The sequence below is a fragment of the Lactuca saligna genome, chromosome 4 (assembly GCF_052625555.1).
Source record: "Lactuca saligna cultivar CGN05327 chromosome 4, ASM5262555v1, whole genome shotgun sequence".
In the NCBI taxonomy this organism is placed as follows: Eukaryota; Viridiplantae; Streptophyta; class Magnoliopsida; order Asterales; family Asteraceae; genus Lactuca; species Lactuca saligna.
In genome coordinates, this window is record NC_136420.1 from 299,023,528 (window position 1) to 299,044,949 (window position 21,422).

The 21,422-nt window shown below is 33.3% G+C and overlaps 2 protein-coding genes across 4 annotated transcripts; one reads left to right on the forward strand and one right to left on the reverse strand.

Annotated features, from left to right (window-relative positions):
* Positions 1-4,202: 4,202 nt before the first annotated feature.
* LOC145043846 (ADP-ribosylation factor-like protein 8a) lies at positions 4,203-6,205 on the reverse strand. Its single transcript, XM_078992609.1, has 6 exons — positions 5,901-6,205; positions 5,392-5,473; positions 5,250-5,282; positions 5,025-5,146; positions 4,758-4,919; positions 4,203-4,534 (listed from the first exon to the last, which is right to left on the reverse strand). The coding sequence occupies exons 1-6, from the start codon at positions 5,936-5,938 to the stop codon at positions 4,417-4,419; spliced, it is 555 nt and encodes a 184-aa protein (XP_078848735.1). The 5' UTR covers positions 5,939-6,205; the 3' UTR covers positions 4,203-4,416.
* Positions 6,206-11,820: 5,615 nt separating this feature from the next.
* On the forward strand, positions 11,821-14,698 carry LOC145043847 (uncharacterized). 3 transcript variants are annotated; one of them, XM_078992611.1, is made up of 9 exons: positions 11,821-12,426; positions 12,539-12,723; positions 12,828-13,103; positions 13,210-13,268; positions 13,356-13,392; positions 13,481-13,531; positions 13,626-13,785; positions 13,871-14,041; positions 14,157-14,698. In XM_078992611.1, the coding sequence occupies exons 1-9, from the start codon at positions 12,238-12,240 to the stop codon at positions 14,520-14,522; spliced, it is 1,494 nt and encodes a 497-aa protein (XP_078848737.1). In that variant the 5' UTR covers positions 11,821-12,237; the 3' UTR covers positions 14,523-14,698. The 3 variants fall into 3 exon arrangements, with proteins under 3 accessions (XP_078848737.1, XP_078848736.1, XP_078848738.1); XM_078992610.1 differs by having other exon boundaries at positions 11,822-12,426; positions 13,481-13,552; XM_078992612.1 differs by having other exon boundaries at positions 12,316-12,426; positions 12,555-12,723; positions 13,481-13,552.
* The last annotated feature ends 6,724 nt before the right edge of the window (positions 14,699-21,422 follow it).

Genomic DNA, 21,422 nt, shown 5'->3' on the forward strand with positions numbered 1-21,422 from the left:
TGTAAACATAAGTGGACAACACATAATGATGGAAGCTTCATAGTATGTTTTTAAAATCATTAGTTAAGAAAACATGTTTACCATTCCTTTTCAAATACATAAAAACCTATTTCTATAATTTCACTTCAACATGTGACATTTTATTTCAGTTCACATAAGACGTTTTCTCTAGTCATACTGATAATAAAAAATTAAAATTTTCCAACCACAAAACTCAACAACCACTATGTCTCATATTCAGTCCCGTAATATCACATGTCACACATGACTTGTGCAATCACAAGCTAAAAGAACGAGAACATGCTAATCAATGTGATTGCACACATAAATTCTAGTTAGTATTTCAAAAGTGTTTACAAAAATAATTTTTACTCACAAAGTAAACACACGCATACACTTTTTAACCAAATACATGCTAATGTTTTAAATGCAACAACTATATAATTCATGCTCAAAATATTGGAATACCATGCGACGACCAATACCAAAAGTCTACAACAACATTTATTGTTATAACTAAATGATGATAGACATCCAGTTACTCGGTCTGATCCTCTATGAAAAGTAAGAAAGTCCGCATATTTTGACCGATTCAAGGTGAAAAATGGGGTTGCTTCCTCGGCAAAACCAGGATAAAGTTGAGCCAAAAGATCCTAATTCAAGAAAATTTCACAAGGAAGTGGTATTTCTACGTTGTTTAGAAATTAGTTAATCGGTAAAGATACATGTACTTGATGTCCTGTCCAACAGAAAAACGCATGTCCTAGTATCACCGCTAAATTAGGGACAATGGACATTAGGGATGTCAACGGGAGCAAACGGGAGCGGAAATAGGTGCCCCCGCCCCCGCCCCCGAAATCAACTTTTGCCCCCGCACCCGCTCCCGCCCCCGGTTCCCTCGTTTACACAGCCCCCGCTCCCGCCCCCGGTTACCTCCATCGCCCCCGCTCCTCCGGTTCCCCGGCTTAAAATTAGATTTTTTTTTTGCTAAAAAGTTGCTTTGTTTATGGTAAATCTATCTATTTATTTAGGCAAACAGCAAGCATCAATAAAATGATTAAACATTCTCACTAGAGGTTGCAAACATCAAGCTTTCTACAAAATTTGATCAAGCATTCTTACTTGTAGCTAATTAATTGATAGAAACAATATAAATGATTAAGATACAATATATGAAATTAAGAAACCTGGAAAAGATTAATTGCAAGCATCGAGTTCTATAGCAGTATTCTACAAACTTATACTTAATTCATTGATAACATACAATATATGAAATTACGAAACCTGGAAAAGATTAATTGCAAGCAGCAGAAATCAGTGGGAGTGATAAACAGAAATCGGTGAGAGTGAGAATTTAGAAGCAGAAATTGAAAGCAACAGAAATTGTTAGCAGCAACAGGTGGTATTTACCGTCATTTGTGGAAGGCTTCGGCAGTGGTGAGCCGGTGACGGAATAAAGCCGAAGTCGCAGCCTCGCAGGTAGCCCGTGGGAGTTGGAGATTGGAGAAGTTGCGTAGGCAGTCGTCACTACTCACTCGCCACTCGTCGGTCGAAGATTGGGAGTACAGGTCGCCGACTACGGGAACGGGAAGGAGAAGGAAGATGAAGTCCTCGATGACTTGACGTCGACTCCTCGAAACTAGAAAGTCGCCCTTCCTATTTGCCCCCCATTCGTGAGTGACGATTGAAAACGGACGGAAGAAAGATGAAGCCCTAATTTTTCATTTGTAATTTCCATTTTATATATATATATATATATATATATATATATATATATATATATATATATATATATATATATATATATATATATATATAAAATAAAAAATAAACGGGGCCCCCGCGGGAGTACGGGACGGAAATACTCACTCCCGCCCCCGGTCCCGAAAATAAACGGGAGTTAATATCGCCCCCGCTCCCGCTCCCGCTCCCGAATTTTTTTTAAAATTAGTCCCGTACGGTATCGGGGTCCCACGGGGACGGGGTCCCGCGGGAGTTTTTGACATCCCTAATGGACATTAGACATATGTATGGGCTTAATTCCAATAATATTTACAATTAATACTTTTGGGCCTAAAATCTCTTTTGCGCTTCTGTGAGTCAAAAACAAAAGGTGCATGCAATAATAACAGCAATAGCATACACATTTTAAATCATTAATAATATCAAATCATTAATAATAATAAGAAAGAAGAAGATGAAGAAAAGAGAGACTAAGGTTGTGTTTAGTTACGGAAAAACAATTTTCATTTTCCGTTTTTTGTTTTCCCTTTTCAATTTTCATTTTCCATTTTCATTTTTCATTGAAAAATTTAGAAAACGCATTTAGTTAAACGTATTCATTTTTCATTTTCAGTTTTAAAAATTAGAAAACGTGTTTAGATGTCTATTTTTATATCGGTTTTCATTTTTAAAAAACGGTAGTGGTAGTAGGGTGTGGGTGGGGGCGGTGACGGTAGCGGGTCGGCGATAGTGGTGGTGATGATAGGCGATGGTGGTGGCAGCATCAATTTTGTCAGTGGTGGTGATAATGGTGGTGCTAGTGACGGGTTAGTGGTGGTGGTGGTGGTGATGGTAGGTCGGTGATTGTTGTGGTGGTGTTGGGTGGGTGGGGGTGCGAGTGTGTGTGTATGTGTGTGTTTGTGGGGGTAGATGTAGGTTTGTGTGTGTGTGTGGGGGGGGGGGTGTCTGTGAGGGTGGGGGTGGGGGTAGGTGCGAGTGTTTGTTTGTGTGTGTATGTGTGTGTTTGTGGGGGTAGGTGTAGGTTTGTGTGTGTAGGTGTGTGTCTGTGAGGGTGGGGGTGGGGGTAGGTGTGGGTGTGTGTGGGTTGGTGTGTGTGTGCGGGTGTGTATGTATGGGTGGGTATGTATGTGTGTGTGTGTTTTTGTGAGTTGGTGTGTGTGGGTGTGTGTGTGTGGGTGTGTATGTATGTGTGTGTGTATGTTTGTGGGTGGGTGGGTGGGTATGTATGTATGTGTGTGTGTGTGTTTGTGGGTGGTTGTGTGTGTGTGTGGGTGGGTATGTATGTGTATGTGTGTGTGTTTGTGGGTGGGTGGGTGGGTATGTATGTGTAAGTGTGTGTGTTTGTGGGTGGGTGTGTGTGTGTATGGGTTGGTGTGTGCGTGTGTATGTTGGTGGGTGTGTGTGGGTATGTATGTGTGGATGGGTATGTATGTGTGTGTGTGGGTTGGTGTGTGTGTATGCGGGTGGGTGTGTGTGTGTGGGTATATATATATGTGTGTGTGTTTGTGAGTGGGTATGTATGTGTGTGTGTGTGTTTGTGGGTTGGTGTGTGTGCGGGTGGGTGTGTGTGTGGGGGTGGGTATGTATGTGTGGGTGGGTGGGGGGTGTTAAGGTGGAGGTAGGTAGAAGTGGATGGGGTGGAGTGGCTATGTGTTTATAAAAAAAATTTGGAATTAGAAAAATATGGAAAACAATGATTATCAGTTTTCCAAAATTTTCCAACTTCTTTGTAATTTTAGAAAACGGAAAATTTTTATTTTCCAAGAAAAATTTAGAAAAATAGACGAACTAAACGCGTTTTCAAAATTCTCATTTTTTTGGAAAATTTTTCCGGAAAACGGTTCATTTTTCCGCAACTAAACGCACCATCAGTTTTCCAAAATTTTCCAACTTGTTTGTAATTTTAGAAAACGGAAAAATTTCATTTTCCGTGAAAAATTTAGAAAAATAGACGAACTAAACGCGTTTTCAAAATTCTCATTTTTCTTGGAAAAATTTTCCGGAAAACGGTTCATTTTTCTGCAACTAAACGCACCCTAAGATTTTTGAAAAGTGAAGTCACCTTGTATTGAAATTAGTCGAAATTCTTATGTTCCTACTTAGCTTAAATCTTGTCCATAAAACACTCAGGACTATTCTAATTCTAGTTCACATCAAATAGAGTCCAGATACTACAAACACACTAACACAATATCCAAGTATCGCAAATTAAACTTTAAACCTAAATTATTGACTTTTCACTTAAACCAATTTTGTGTATGTAAACATACATAACTCAAGTACACTACACATTAAATTATACACTTTAGACATACATACATCACACTAATACTAATCGCATAAAATAAAAACTTAAGCAAGTTGAAAATGTTATTTATCAAAAATTTCACCAATGATTTGAGCTATAAACCACACAATAAATAACATCTATATCAAAGCCCCGATACATACACAGAGGATTAGGCGTTTAGAATATAAACGTGTATTGATAAACGGAAACTTTCTTAAAATCAATAGAAAAAACTAAAAAATTATAGAATACAAACACACCTCTAACAAAAGCATGACATAATTCACTCAAATATTCCTCTATTCCACATAAAGTTTGGAAAATTCAAACCCAAAAAACAAGCACAAAAAAAATGGTGTTCCTCAAAATCTTTCTAATTGAGTTTAAGTTTTTGATTTGGAATGCTTCACAAGCCAATCAATGACTTGATCAATGTTTGTTGAGTTCTTGCATGAGATCATAAAGCAACATACTTCTCTATCACCTATACCTTTCAAATCCCTACAAAAAAAAAAATTGAAAATATGTATAAGTAAGTAAAAGACGTAAATGCCCTTTTCATCCTATGATATAACATGCCATGTTGTACTGTGTTTGTCATGCATTCGACTAACACCAGACTATCAAAAGTCACAATAAGAACTAGAATTAGCTCCCGATATCTTGTCCATGCGAAAAGACATATATGCCCTCCAGATGTGAAAAAGTTGAAAAGTGGGCTTACATTTGATCAGTCAAAGCTTGTTTAGAAAGAGCACTAGGCTTGTCAATTTTGTTGCCCAAAACAAGCAAAGGAATGCCACTCAAAGCAGGTTTACTCAAAAGATCATGGAGTTCACCCTTTGAGATGCTTAAATTATCATGATCTGCAGCATCAACAACATAACTGCATCCAACCCATGATAAAAAAAATCAAGAAAATGTGAAAAAGGTGAAAGCTTTTTAACAGAATCATAAGTCAAAATGATTTCTTGAAAGTTAAGTAGCATACACAATGGCAGAAACTGCTCGACAATATCTCTCCCACATACTGCGAAATCTAGGTTGACCTCCAAGATCCCACAGCTTTATTGTCACATTTCCTTTTGTTACTTTTCTCATATTAAATCCCACCTGAAATCCCAAATTAAAAAGTAAGATGAAATCAGTTTTAGGGATTATGTTAAAGATCGGTGTAAAATTTGAAGGAAAAAGAAAAAGAAAAAGAAAAACTCACTGTAGGGATCATGTCCTCGCTGTATCCACCAGTCTATGAGAAAGAAAAGTGAAAAGACAGTTTTGACCTTGTTAGAAGATGATTTCTTGATAAATGAATAAATGATAAACCTGAATTACTAAATGTGGGTTGATTGACTTACTGCAACAACATTAACGAGTGAAGTTTTTCCAGCGTTTTGGAGCCCAATTAGAGAAAGCTCCATTTCTTGCTTGAAAAATAGGCTGTATACAACATATGATGATTTCAGGATTAGGTTTATTTTACACCAATTTGTATGAAAGAAAGCTCGTAAACATTAGCCTTCACAAAGATCATCTTTATATGCTTATTTTTGAGTCATATCTATAAATGAACAGCTCAGTGAGTGCTAAAAGAATCTTATATTGATATTCTTCAGTTGACAGACTGATTTCACAACCATGAACATAATCAATCGCATCACCTAAAATTCGCAACAAAATAGAGACGGAGGATCCAAAATTTTGACAATTTCATAGATAAACTTAAGAATAAACAACCTGCAACCGTTACCAGAACAACCTAATGATAACAAACAGAAAACCCTAGAAGAATTCTGCCTTAAACAATCACGCACATTCAAATTCAAACGAAATATAAGCGAATTCGATGGACAAATCAAGAGATTACCTTCGCAGCCAATTCAGAAAAACTTCCCATATACCCATAACGATTCAAATAAGAGGAAGAAATAGAAATCTCAAACGAAAAACAAAGAGAGAAAGAGATCTATTGAACCAACGAGATCACTCTTTCTCTCTTTCTCTATGACCTTCGTGGATTGATTTTGACTTTCTTCAACAATACTTTTCTTTCTCCTTTCTTCCCACCCTCTCTTCTCGATTAATTTTTGAAGAACAACTTGAAGCGGAATCCAAGGGAATTCGGTGAAGGAATACCGTGATTTTCAAATTGGGGAATTAACGTAATGATAAAACTGACCTGTGATTTTGAAGCTCGATTTCACTGAGTGAGCATGACGTGGACCAATCATCTGAAAGCTGGTACATCTCATTCAAGTCTATGGCGCGTGTAGATTACGCGTTTTTATGAATGGATGTGAGTGGATGACGACAACACTTCATCTTAATAGTATTGGTGCGTGTCATTCACTTCTTTCTTTGGTTCGTGTGTTTTATTTTTATAAATGGGCCGACCGCGGAGGCTGGTTTGTGTTAGAGGTTCGGGTGTTTTATGTTCCCAACTCCCAAGTTTGAGTGAATTTGGAAAAGACTAAACTGCACAAATGGTACCTGTGATTTGTTCAAAGTTGTCATTTTGATCTAAAAAAGTTTGAACTAGCACCATTAGTCCAAAGTTTTCATTTTGTTGCTTGTTTGGTCCAATCTATGCTGATTTTTTTCAAAATGATAAATTACCCTTTTTAATATGATTTTCTCTTTTTTTTAATTGTTTTCCTGATTTTCAGATTTAAAAAAAATAAAAAAAATAAGTAATTAAATTAAATTTCTCTCTCTCTCTCTCTCTCTCTCTCTCTCTCTCTCTCTCTCTCTCTCTCTTTCTCTAACAAATCAAAATATGCAGTCGATCATCTAGATGTTCATATCTAATCGCCAAATGAAATCAACAAACTCTTTAGGATTTTTCAAAACTTCATATTCAATCTCTAGATTAACCATGAACAGAATCAGTAAAATTTATGGGTATCTTCAAACCTAGAACCTGTAACAAAATCATATAATTTGTGGGAATCTTCAAACCTAGAACCTGTAACAAAATCATCTTCTTTAACCTAACCTAGGAAATTTTTAGAACTTCACCTCCAACCTCCAAATCGGCGGCAGCTACCACATCTGATATCACCATGGACCAATTTCCTTAACACTAAACAAATGACAGAGCTTTGACTCTATTTAGATATGATATTGAATCGATGACATAACTGATGATTCTTGAGTTATAGAGAAGTAATCCTAAAACTTTTTTTGGTTTTTGATTTCTGGAACTTGGACTTTTTCTGGTGATGATTATTGATTCTTGAACGTGGATGTCGTACCTGATGATTCTTGATTCAGAGACTTGACGATTGCCTCTGGTAATGCATTGTTGTTGGTAAAAAGACATCCCCCTCAATCTGTTGCTGCTTCCAGTCTGGTCCCTCTTCTCAATCAGACAAAGGTAGAGGACCGGAGTCGTTATCCCTCCTTCGTGTGTTGCTGACCGATTGAATCAGAAGAAGAAAGAAGACGATGACGGTTTCAAGATGAACAGAACACAAGCCTCAGCACCGACCACACTGTCTCTTGACCCTCCTGGCTCCATCAAACGACCCTCAGGTGAGCTTCAACTTCAGAGGCTGCGGCCATTCTCATTTCCTAAAATCCTAGGGTTTTCAGAGGTTGCGGTCGATTCAATCCCTAGCTTCGATCTTTGTGTCACAGCCTAGGACTTTTAGGGTTAGGGTTTCGCTGCCAGAGCTTCGATCTGGTGGCGTTCATCTTTTCTGTCGGTGGTGGTCATCTTTTCTGCCTGTGGTGTTCACGATTTCCGGCGAGAGTAAAGCCTGGGTGAGGGAGTAAGGGTAGTGATGTTCTCTGAGAGAGAGAGAGAGAGAGAGAGAGAGAGAGAGAGAGATTTTATTGTTATTTTTTTATTTTGTTATAAAAAAATTATAAAAATAAAATAAAAATGAAAATTTTCTTTTTTCTTTTTTTCTTTTAATCATAAAAAGTATTTAAATAATAAAAAAACTGAAAAAGAAAAAAAATAAGGGCAAAATAGTCATTATGAAAAAGTTTATAGAAAAGTGGATCAAACTCGCAACAAAATGAAAAGTTTGGACCTCTGGTGCTAGTCCAAATATTTTTGGACCAAAGTGACAATTTTCAGCTAACCACAGGGACTATTTGTGCAATTTTGTCTTTGGAAAATAATACTTTGAATGTTGAGTAAATTCCAAAAAGATTGATTAGATACAAGGCTAATATATTAATATAAACAAACTTTCAACTAATATCACATAATTAATCAAATAATCATTTTGATTTGTGAATTTATAGTCCCTATTGTAGAGGTTTCCTATATAAAAAACAAATATATTTACAACATTATATATGGTTTTATATGACCAAAGGGCTTCTAGTCCAATGGTATCAGGTAGTGCCCTTTCTTTTTGAGGTCGAGGGTTCAAGTCCCATCGTGGATATAGGTGGAATTAGGTGTTAGTTTAGGAGTAGATTAGTATAGTATAGTATAGTATAGTATAGTATAGTATAGTATAGTATATATATATATATATATATATATATATATGATTTATTTGTTATTAATAGACGAGATAAAAAAAACTAACATTATAAGTTAATAGGACATAAACCTGACACGAAATAAACGAGTATAGATAAGAGATTTCAATTGTTTACGTACATGAGTTGACATGACACCTGTTTACTCATGTACTTTTCTATAATACTTTTTGCATCTCATTTTATTATTTATTTTTGATTTTTGAAATCTTTATTTTTTAACTTTGATTTTAAATATTTTATTTGTATTATAAATTAATTGATGAAACTTCTAATGGTGAAAAGAAATTTTACACACTATCCATTCATATATATATATATATATATATATATATATATATATATATATATATATGAGACATAATGAATAATAAACATAAGAACCTTAAAGAATAAAGACTTCAAAAGTTAAAAGTATTTAAGTTCAAATTTTACACACTATCCATTCATCAAATATTATATATTAAAAAAACAAAAATATATAAGTTCAAATTTAAAGAATAAAGACTTCAAAAGTTAAAAGTAGACAATAAATATGAGACATAATGAATAATAAACATAAGAACCTTGTTTATCTTTTATGTTATGTTCTTTAATTGTTTCACATTCTATGTCAAATTTATTCTTAGATAATTAGTCACTTTGTACTAATTTGAAATGACACTTTAGGACTGCAATCAATGCAATTTGTTGAAAGTTGTGTTGTAAAACTCGTGTATGAGTTTAATCAGTTGCGAGATCATGTGTGTACATTACACATCATAATATAGGTGCAGTTCTCAAGGATCTTTGACAGTTAGTCATTAGCAACATGTTACGGGTCTTGATTATCATGTTTGCAGATACGAGGTAATTTGTGAGTTCTATATAAATAATAAAAATGCAATATAGTCAACTCCACCATTTTATGAAGGGGTGGGCTAAAAAGACACCCTATTTTACCATTTAGACAACCCTAATTAATGTTTGAAATATTTTTATTGGTTGAAATTGCATTGTTTTTCGAAAAAGATGATTACAAGTAGTTGATTATAGGTTGACTTCTTATAGAATTGATTATAGGGTGTCTAAAAGATATCTTATTAGCAACACCCTTTATGAACGAATCACATTAGCAGAGAATGTCATGAACTTGAATGAAAGTTATCTAAAAATGATTGGGTTGCACTATGAGACTAAGCCCAACATGTCATTTTCCGAGCCCAATATGCCTTGTACTTGTATAATTTTCATTGATTTTATAGGTTCTAAACATTATTTAACGTGTTTGTAATATCTAATTGTTTTTGTATTTTTGGTAAAACACTATATAATGAGAAACACCATCTTATTTATTTGGAAGCAAATGTACAAATCATTTCTATAATACTTTATAGTTTATATATTATTTATTTCAATCAATATATAAGAAAATGTACAAAGCTTACATGATGAACGTGACCTATAATCATGTTGGTTGAGTTGGTCTTTCACCCTCAACAACAATAACACCAATATATGAAGTAGTGGTAGGCACATATGTTTCATCACTTGATTGCCGACATGTATGGATCAAGGGATTACATGTGAAGAATCAATTGCCATATAAAGATTTAGGCAACAACAAACGAAAGATATTTGGATGCATAGGAAGAAGACACTATCAAGTGAAATGATGGTGAAAACTTGTAGGGCTGTCAAATCGGGCAGTCGTGTCGTGTTTTTGTCTGACACGACACGACACGACAATGTTTTGTTTAACACGAACACGACACGACACGATGTCGTGTTTTTTTTTCATTAACACGAAAACGACCCAATTAAAACACGACAACACGACACGACACGAAAAATATAATATTACATAACTATTAGTGGATTTCGTTCATACTTACAGATATATAACACGACAAAAACGGCAAATACGAAAAACACGACAACCACATGCTTAATCGTGTCAATTTCGTGCCGATTTATGAACACGAACACGACACGACACGACATCGTGTTTTTTAATCTTGACACGAAAACGATACGAACACGAATTCAAATTTTGGTTTCGTCCTGATTTCGTTTCGTTTCGTGTATTTTTGTCGTGTCGTGTTATAAATTGACACCCCTAAAAACTTGATAGGATTAGAAATACGATAGAGATCAATAGGGACCATGAAATCAAAGGTTTATCTTGCTACTTGTTATATAGAACAAGTTCATCAAGGTTATAATTAGTTATCGAACTTTTCTGATCTTATTTTAGTAATTATACTTTGTTTAAGTTCCCATTAATCACTGAATTAGTTTAAAATTTGCATTTCAACCACATTACTTTATTATTATCATTTAAAAGAAAATAATAAAAATACTTTTTTTTTTCCTTTCATCCACAATTAAGCTTGTTACATCAATTATTTTAAAGTAAATTACATGAATGATCCATGTGATTTAGGATCGCATGCGCGTTTAGTCCTTAACATCTTTTTTTTTTTAACTCGTATTGTCCATATGATTTTAAAAAGACTATTTTGTCCTCCTCCACCCATCTCTTTTGTCTCCAGAACTAATGCACCCAGTCCGAGTTGCTGCTTAGTTTCACTTTGGTCTCATAAATCTTTTGTATTTAGTTGTCATTTTAATGTATAGAAATTAATGTCATCTTAATTATTTTCTTATATGTATTTTGGATTTTTAGAATTTAAAGGAGATCCGATAATAATCAATTAATCACTTACCATAGAATTCAAAGGACCGAGTCCACTGATTCGAGCTCCTAGAAGAAGACATAGACTTGTTCGTGTTTTCAATTGATTCATACCTACCAAGACATAGTCTACTTTGACCACCCGATGCAAAGAGTTTACAAGGGACCCAAAGTGAAACTAAAATTTTCAGGTTTTTCAGTGACTAAAAATGACCTAAACCTTATATATAATAATCGGGTTTGGTTGAGCTTCATGAGAGATAAACTATAATTTAAGAGAAAATTGGATTGGATTGGCCGCTAATTTGGATTAATCTAAGTTCCTCATTAATTTTGTCGTTGTTGGCCTTAGGATTTTCAATGGAAATCATGAATAGGGAAAACCATCGATCAACTAGCATTCTAGTTTGTAATTTGTATGTTATTAAAATCTTAAGTTTTTGGTTTAATCGTATCCAATATCAATTGTAATCAACCCATCTAATGTAAACCCGGCCCAACAAATTTTATTTCAAATTTTCATCATGTCTTGTGTTAATTGATTCGCATTATGCGAGCCTTGAATAACAAAACTTGTCATCCTTACATTCAAATTCTCAAATATTCGATATGAAATAGCATTACTTGAAGCCATGGTAATCAAATATTCTTCTCACACGCTCATCAAGAATCCAGATACCCATCAAAATCGCCTTGTTTAGATTTTCTTTTTGGGTGGAAAGGTATATGAAATTAGAAAGGAAGGAAAAATCTTGAATACACACGAACGAAAATGGCGGCCGATTCCTGAAGAAATCTAGCGTATCACCTAAATCTTCGGTTTCTTGATTCTCCGATCATCACATTCACAACGCCAGTTTCATCTCCATAAAACACTAACCACGAAGCTATCCTTACCTTAATCACCAAGTTAAAGAATCTAAAGAATTATGCATTCGCCACCTTCCCTTTTTCCCTTTTCATGGCAATCCCCTAACCCCCATTTCTTTCTTTCTTCTTGGCATTTTCACAAACACCTTTGCCCATGTCGAATTTCAAAGCGTTTCAGCTTCCCTTAATCTCCCTATTGTTTTTCACCTCCGTTTTTACTCCGAATCCATCCGTTTTCGCTTCCCCTTTTGTTCGCAACCAGACATTCACCAGGCCAGATCCTCTTCGCCATTTCAGATTGTACAAAGGAGGGTATGATATTCGCAACAAACATTATTGGGCTGTAAGTGTTTGTTAAAATTCCTCAATGAAGTTTCGTTTCTCTTATCATGAAGTCCCCAACGATTATGAACAAGGTTTACGTTTTGTATATTAATATATTGAAAAATGGTCAGTCTGCGGCATTTACAGGCATCCATGGCTATGCTATGGCGGGAATCTGGATGCTATTCGGTTTAACTTTCGGGAGTTACTTGATCATAAAGAGCTTTCATGGAGGTTTTCATCCATTCATCAATCACCCAAATTCTTACTTCCTTGCATGTTTTGCACTCATTGCGATCTTCACTTCAATCGCCATGTAAGTTCTTCATCATAAATTCATAATTCATCAACATCTTTCAATAATCGAATACCCATTTTCCAATTTTACAAATCTTCTTCTTCAATCTCTTGTTTTTGAAGAGTTTTTTCAAGTTTGATCTTGGTAGCAAACCAAACCTCTTTACACAGAAGCAAGAACCTTATGAACACCATTCTTGGAGCTGCTAATTCTATGAAACAAACAATTGAATCTGTAACGCGAGGATTAATAAAAATCCAAACCCTTTTAAGGCCTTATGATGATGAAACATATGACCTTTTGGATCATATAACTAATCAAATGCAAAAAGAAACAATTTCGATTCAGAATTTTGTTAAAGAAGCACGACAAGCTTCTAATCATGCAATTAAAGCAGTGTAAGTATTAAGTAATCATCTTTTAATGAATTTTCATAAATGATTTTGTCTGTGTTTATAAATTATAAATTATAAATCATAACATTTTTTTTGTTTTGTTTTTCAGTTATATCGCGAATCTTGTTCTTGTAACAGCAAATTTTGTAGTGTTAGTTGCAGGATGTGGTGAGATTTTTTAATTTTTTAATTTTTATTTTGTTGCCTTTAAAAAAATATATACTTTTTGGACTAATTGATTGATACTTCATTCAGTTGTTGTATTCTTGCATTGGCATCCAGGATTTATCATGTGAGTAAAAATTTATATAATTTTTCATAGAAAGAAAAATATTGTTGCATTAATTAAATTAATAATTTAATACTCTCTTTATATACAGTGTTATTATTGGTTGCTGGATCTTGGCAACTGTTAGTTGGATCTTAACCGGGTTTGATTTCTTCTTTCACATGTGAGTTAAATTTCAAGAAAAAATTTGGTCGATTTTATACTTGGTGTCTGAAATCATTAGGTGACAAATGCAGTTTTGGAGGTGACACGTGTTCAGCTTTTGAGAATTTTGAACGAAATCAAAATCCCGAAAGCAATAGTATCATGTCGATCTTGTCTTCATGCTCAAATTCTTCGAATTCAGATAAATTCATGGCTCAAATTGGATACACTGTGCATAAATACATATCTGAGGTAGATTGAAAGAGTTGTGTAACATTTTCTTGTTTAAGGGAAATTTCAAATTTGTGATTAATGTGTGTGTGTGTTTTTGTTGTAGTCGAATTCAGAAATAACAACATTGGCTCACAAAATGATTCAACCAAATGAAGAAGGTGATGATTCGTTTGCTATGGAGAGAATTTGCGATCCTTTCTCCACTGCACCAAATTACAACTATGCCCCTGGAGATTGCCCACAGGATTCAATTCAAATTCATGATCTCCCAAATGTTAGTGTGTTAATCTGTTTCTTGCAATTTCATGGATTACGATTTCAGATCCAATTTTTGATTAGGAACTCAAAAAATGTATTCTTTTCTCTGTTTTTGGAGTGTGTGTATGCAGATTCTATCAACCCTAACTTGTGAAAAAAACATACCGACGAAGATCTGTAGAGCACAAGGGAGATTTTTTCCAGAATCTTCATATGGAAAAACAATGGCGTACATTCAATCGATCGAGAATTTGATTGCAACGTATCCGGATTTACAGAACCTGACGGAATGTACGCCGATCAGAGTCGCGATTTCCGATGTGGCTTTGCGTCAATGTAAACCCTTCAAAACCTCGATTCGATTGCTATGGATTTGTGTTCTTTCCCTTTCGATCGATTTGATGATTTTGACGTCGTTATTGATCGTAAAAGCGTATCAAGAAAAGGGGAAAGAGTTGTCATTGTGTTCGATTGTTCCTAGTCGCCATTCGTGTTGAGGGTGATGGATTGATATTGTAAAATGTAAAGAAATTAGAGAATGATAAAAAAGGAACCCTAGAAAGAAGTCGCAAGACTTGGGTTGACTCATTGTGTATATAAACATCAAATATCTTGATTTGTGATGCTATTAACAATGTCAATGATCAATAATATCGTCATTGGTTGACTATTATCTTGAATGATACCAAATACATACAATGATACAAAGTATGTTTCCAAAGTTGGCGTATACAAAATAGATGTCCAATGTATCATCCCTTCAAACTATTTCACTACTCTAGTAATAACCTTCTATTAGAGGAGTTTTGTACTATAAGCTTGTATTTTTAAAAAATACTTACCAATGTCTTGTGATTTCAAAATTAATTACAAGAACATAGTAGAAGTTTGTTTGTTTTTTTAAATGTTGCCATGTGTTTAAAAAAAAACAAATAAACCAACCTTCTTCTTGCTTGGTGGTAAAAAAAATAGGCTTAAGTAGGGTTTTATGTAACATATTAATAAGCTATATCCATGTTGCGGGTTGTTTCATGCCATAAACAAACTCGAACACTCAAGAAATCTGTTGGGCAGGCGGATTCACATCTCTTACAACCGATACAATTCTCTGTTCTTGGAGCGGAAGCTATGTGTTTGGTTTTACATCCATCCCAAGGTATCATTTCTAATACATCCGTGGGACAGGCTCGGAAATATTGCGTACACCCGATACATGTATCATAAATCTTTACTGAATGTGACATTAGATCTATCCATTTTTGAACGTGAGAAGGTTTCAATCTAGTAAATTGATAAATGAATTATATATCTAAATACTAGATGAATCGATGAGTTCCCCGAGTTTTTTTTTATTAATCTACTTCTGAATTGACAGCGCCAAAATACTTTGATTTCATATATTTGTGATAACATGAGGATATCTTACGTGGGAGACATGCTAATTTGAATTAATTATTAATTTATGAAAATTCTAATTATATGATAATATTAATTATTCAACAAATTCGACTGATTTATATGAGTTGATTTTCTGTTACGATAAATTGATGAAACAATACCGAGTCCAATAGCAGCTGCAATAGCTATAACAAAAATAGAGAAAATGGCTCCTTTTAATTGACGACTATCAAAAAAATCCGAAAATGTTATAAATTTGAGATTAACCGCATTTAATATAAGTTCAAGACACATAAGAGCCCTAACCGTATTTCGATTTGTAATCAATCCATATAGACCGACAGAAAATAAATAGACACTCAAAACAAGTACATGTTCGAGTATCATTAACCAACTCCTTATCAATCTCGATTCATTTCAATATGAACAACAATTTAACCAATTGGATTGACTAGAATATAACGAGTAATGGAATAAAGGAATATATTATATTAGGAATAGATCAAACTACTACTAAGAAACAATTTGTATTTTATATACAAAAATAGAAAAAAGGAAATGCATGTGATAGTTCATAACAACGTTTTTCCCACTTCTAAAGAGTTATTATTGACGAGCTACAGCAATTGCGCCGATTAACACAACTAAAAGAATTATTGAAATGAGTTCAAACGGAAGAAAGAAATTTGTTGATAAATGAATCCCAATTTGTTGACTATTACTTATCAAATATTGTTCTATAATTTGGTTTGCTTTTGTAGTCCAAATAATTCCATACCATAACGTATCTGGAATAGTAGTAATTAGTGAAACAAAAACACTTGTACATACCACCGAAGTTATTCCATCTCCAACGGTCCAAAGATGGAAATCTTTGGAATATTCTAAACCATTTATGAACATCACAACAAAAATTATTAAAACATTTATAGCTCCTACGTAAATAAGAAGCTGCGCAACAGCTACAAAATGAGAGTTTGATAGAATATATAATAAAGATATACAAACAAAAATCAATCCAACGAAAAAGCAGAATAAATAGGATTGGGAAATAATACTACTCCCAGACCCCTTAATATATGACTTAATCCCAGAAAGATTAAAAGAAAATCATGTATTAATCCAAGTAAATCCATTATATATAAAATCAGAGATAAACCTATGCCTAATTTTCAACCAAATAGGTTGTTTCTCTGTTTTCAACCAAATCTTAGCCTAATTTTCATCAATAAATTTGAAGTTTACTTCATATACAAACCTTGTTTTCTTAATCCCATCAACAACAAAGGCTCATTGTCCTTAGTTAGGTTGTTATGTTTAAAGAATTAAAAAAAAATAACTTTTAAAAGCTAGCCGAACTAACGTGTCTACAAATGATTTTTTTTCTCTCATATATACCTTTTGATAGTTATAAAAAAACCTAATTTACTACATTCCCTTTATATCATTTTATATGTTTCAATGAGTTTATGAGTTAGTTTTACTAAACGATATTTTTTTTGTTAGCTATCGACTAGTTTTTATGTAGTAATTAGTTTTTCATTTAGTTTGTCAGACATAAATTTTTAAAAATACACTCTGCAACCACAAAATTTTGTGGTTGATTAAACTTATTTAAACTGGTAAATTATTTTTATGCTTATTTAACCAAACAAATCTTCGTTAATTTTATTATGAATATATAAATTGTATTGTACATATGTTGTAAACTAACTTACCACATTTAATTGTACTCACGACATATGAAAATTCATTACTTCCGACCCACACCTTTTGCTTCATATTATAATGCATATTGTATAAGTGGAAAGAATATAAAAAAAGGTGTGAGCAACAGGTTAGCCAAACCGTTCAACCTAAAACCTTAGTAATACCCATAACTATATGTTGACACTCATGTACTTTAACATGAAACTAGATGGGAATCATGCGCGCCCGTTGGCGCTGAGGCATTTTTTTTTTTGTTCTTTCAGGTTGTATATGTACTGCAACATATCATTACATGGATGAAGATATATTTAACATACACGAGATTTTTGGATAGGTCTTACATAGAAATTTAGAAATGGAAGCAGTTGAACGCAACAACATATCAAAAGATTATAAAACAAACAAACATATTACACATACGGATGTTTGTCTTCAGGGAGTTTTTTGATATTTTTTTAGATTGTTGATAAGTTCGTCATATTTGATTTCCATTTCCTGCATGGCCTTCAACATTTTTGAGGTCTTATAATTGTTGTCGAACACCAGCTTCTGCATAAAGAAATGAAAGTATATTGCAATAAATGTAATAAACAAATAAACAAAAGTACGTTGCTAAAAATAAAAACATAATAGAGTATGGTGTACAATTTGATACATAACCATGTCTTATTTTCCAGGACTCGACTAATTCACTCTTCAAGTGACAAGATAAAATTCAAAGTACATTGGTAGATGGTGTTTCTTTTTTGAAAAAAAAAACTAATTTAAGAAAAATGAGACTGTTAATTGAAAATACAGTGCTATTCACTGCACTTATAAACATCTTTAATAACAATGTTGTGTGCGAAATATTAAATTGGAAAAGAGCAATCATTAATTAACATTGAAATAAACCTAATAGGAAAAGACACCAGTGAAAAAGCATACATAAAAAGTTGTTTTGCCTTACTTTCTTGGATAACATACCATCAGGTTTATCCACTTCAAGTTGCAAGAGAATTAACATAATTCATAAAAAAATAAATATATAGTATAAAAAGGAAGACATGTTAATTTGTCAAAAAGATAGTTGGTTTGGCAATTCATATATAATTAAAATAGAAAAATGTTATTAAAAAAAATTTCTTTGAATTTACATAACGTAAATATGGTCAAGCGTACCGTTAAACACTTCATCAACCTTGAAAAGATAAACTCTCCATCTATTTATAGCTTCTTTCCATCTGTTGCATGAGTCTCTTCAATTGTCGTCATATGTGGTACTGAAGCATCTAATTTGATCCTATATGAAAGTGGTAGTGAATGTTGAGGTTAAATTGTTCAGGTAGGTCTTAACGAAGAAATGATGGTTATGTGTGCTGAAAGGAACCATTAACGAAGACTCAGAAGGCATTCTTGTAGAAAGTGAATCTAAAGAATCTGTTACCTTTGCAGTTCTGGTATTGAATAGTTAAGTACAAAATGAAACTTTTTACATAAAATCTTTGCATATACGTTAACAATAAATTTGTTTTTACTCAAGTTATAGCAAGAAACTTATCGGTTTTCGGTTACTACAATTAAAGAAGCCATAACAATGCCTTCAAAATTAATGCAAAGCCATTCCACTACACTAAATCTGTAAAGAGAACAAGTCAGACGAATAACTTGTTGTAAAATGATGTCTAAATGTAGTAAGATATGTTCAGAATGTCAATTTGCATTACTTATTTTTTGAGGTCTTTCCCATCCTTGTCCATGAGCTGCAGTGCAGAAGAGCCTCCACCTTCATTTCTCACATTTTGAAGTCTGAAAATCGATAAAAATACAGTTATTATTATGTAACACAAAATGATTTATGATATATACATATACATACATATATATATATATATATATATATATATATATATATATATATATATATATATATAACATCTTATCTTACTTGTCTTTTCGTTCAAATTTCAAAATATACAATACACCATAAAAGAGTCCTATAGTGATTTTTGGTAATTCTTTAATAATTGATTAAGTACCAATAGGATAAAGAGAAAATAATTAATAATTACTGACCCTAAGCATTCTTCATCCACAAAAACTTCCATACAAGGCAGGGCAGGGGCAGGGGCAACAGTTCTAGCAATAGGTCTCTATGGAATTTGAAATTTGAAAGAAATATAATTCAATTTGTAGGAAATATAATTCAATGAACGATTTATGAAAATTGAAATAAAGAGAATAATAAATTAATAATACCTTATATGATGTCCACTTGACAGGAATCACATTATTCTCTTTATTTCTATCAGCTCTTCCTCCAATCGTATTCCAGTTTTTCAACTCCAGCTTTGAATGATGCAGCAGCCCTATCAAAAAGATTTTTTTTATCACAATGTATATGCTAACTGGTTTGAAATAATAATCAAACATGTTATATCATTTCCTCACCCTTCTTATACTCAGACCTTTATCCGATTTAGTCGCAACAATTGAGTGAAATTGAAATTGAAGCAAAAAAAAAAAAGTAATTTGTATCATTGGTTCATTTTTTGTGATGTATGTTTCGTTTGAGCAATTCATCAAACACTTGGCATACATTGTGAAATATCTACAAATTTACAAACTTAGACAAAGGTTCTTACCTTATCATCTGTGTTACGTAGCCTTTTTGCGTTGGTCCAAAAAGAATAAAAAAGACAGGTGAAAAAAGAAAAGACGGGGAAGCAGTAGCATATGAAAGAAAGAAGTGGTTACGATTTCTTTCATTAGAAGCTAAAAATTGTGTCTAGATACCATCAAAATTGAAGTTGAAAAGCTTAAAACTATCGATTCGTGGCTGGAATTAGTGTGCGACGTCCAGTCCATGCTCTCCCTGTTCGAAGATCAAAACCAATTAGTTGCTAATTGCTAATTTCATACAACGAACCTGAGAGGCGGTGGGAAGACTCTGAAGGTCGAAATGGAGAAAACAAAGACGGGGAAATTAATTTGAAGGAAGGTAGAAGAAGGTTGGAGAAGGTTTTCTTGCATCTGATTCATGAGGCAAGGCGGTGGAAAAAAAAACAGGAAAAGATTAGGGGGTGTTTGGCTTGGCTTTTCAAGGAGCAAAAGTTCTTTTTGGAAAAGTCACAAAAAGTCAGGTTTTCCTGACTTTTTCAAAAAGTTCATTTTTATTTGTATCCAAATCCAAAAGTAGCTTCTAAAATGCATTTGCCAAACATCTTTTGCTTTCTATCTTTTCCTAAAAGGACTTTTGGCTTCTAAAAAGCTAAGCCAAACACCCTCTTAGAGAAGCAGTGAAAAGAAGGCAAAAAAGTAGAAGATAAGGATAACAAAAATGTTAAGGCGGTTTGTAGCCTATGGCATAAAAATAAAAAATAAATAAAAGTGGTGGGCAAGTGAAAAGAAATAAAAAGTTGGCAGGGAAAATGTTAAATTATCACCGTGGCAAATGTTGTAAAGCAACAAAAGTTTGTGGAACAAATGTAATTGGCCAAACATTCACGATTAATTAAAATTACAACAAAGATTAACTTAGCACAACTATGTATAATAGTCAAACCAAATTGGTACAAAGTTAAAAGTTAAAAAGTATTTTGCCAATAAAGGTAAAAACATATAATTACTTTGTATACTCACAACTTCCCATATAAAAAAAACAAAGGTTTACAATTGAAACTTACCATATAAATGTAAGCTAAACACTATTATATTAGGTAAACGATGACCGAAAGACAGCTAAAAGACAGCCTTGAAATCTACCAATCTCAAGACAATGAAGCAAGAAAATGGCCGAATATTTGGACTTGAAGTTCCATTCTAACAACACCTTCACCTGTCCAAAAATTTCAATCATTCACAACTTATATAACACAATCATGAGCAATGTGATTAGATTTCATTAAAGAGAAGTAAAACATGTTTGAAAGTAAGAGGCTTTAAATTAATATGCAAGTAAATAAAAGAAATAAAAGTAGGATTCTATAAACAAGTAAGTACCAAATCAAGATTTTCAGAAATTTTACAACTTGAAGTCTTCTATACTTCAACCAAATGTGATTAATGTGTTCATTTTTTTTTTTTTTTTTTTTTTTTTTTTGGTAGTCGAATTCAGAAATAACAACATTGGCCCACAAAATGATTCAACCAAATGAAGAAGGTGATGATGATTCCTTTGTTATGGAGAGAACTTGCGACCCTTTCTCCACTGCACCAAATTACAACTATACCCCTTAAGATTGCCAACAGGATTCTATCAACCCTAACTTGTGAAAAAAGACACGTACGGAAAAAAAAAAAAAAAAACC

Coding starts and splice junctions, on each gene's coding strand:
- LOC145043846 (XM_078992609.1), bottom strand. CDS start 5,938: ATGGGTATATGGGAAGTTTTTCTGAATTGGCTGCGAAG. Junction 5,147..5,249: donor GCGAGGACATGATCCCTACA/GTGAGTTTTTCT, acceptor TTGGGATTTCAG/GTGGGATTTAATATGAGAAA. Junction 4,920..5,024: donor CGAGCAGTTTCTGCCATTGT/GTATGCTACTTA, acceptor GGTTGGATGCAG/TTATGTTGTTGATGCTGCAG.
- LOC145043847 (XM_078992610.1), top strand. CDS start 12,238: ATGTCGAATTTCAAAGCGTTTCAGCTTCCCTTAATCTCCCTATTGTTT. Junction 13,393..13,480: donor TGGCATCCAGGATTTATCAT/GTGAGTAAAAAT, acceptor CTTTATATACAG/TGTTATTATTGGTTGCTGGA. Junction 14,042..14,156: donor AAATTCATGATCTCCCAAAT/GTTAGTGTGTTA, acceptor GTGTGTATGCAG/ATTCTATCAACCCTAACTTG.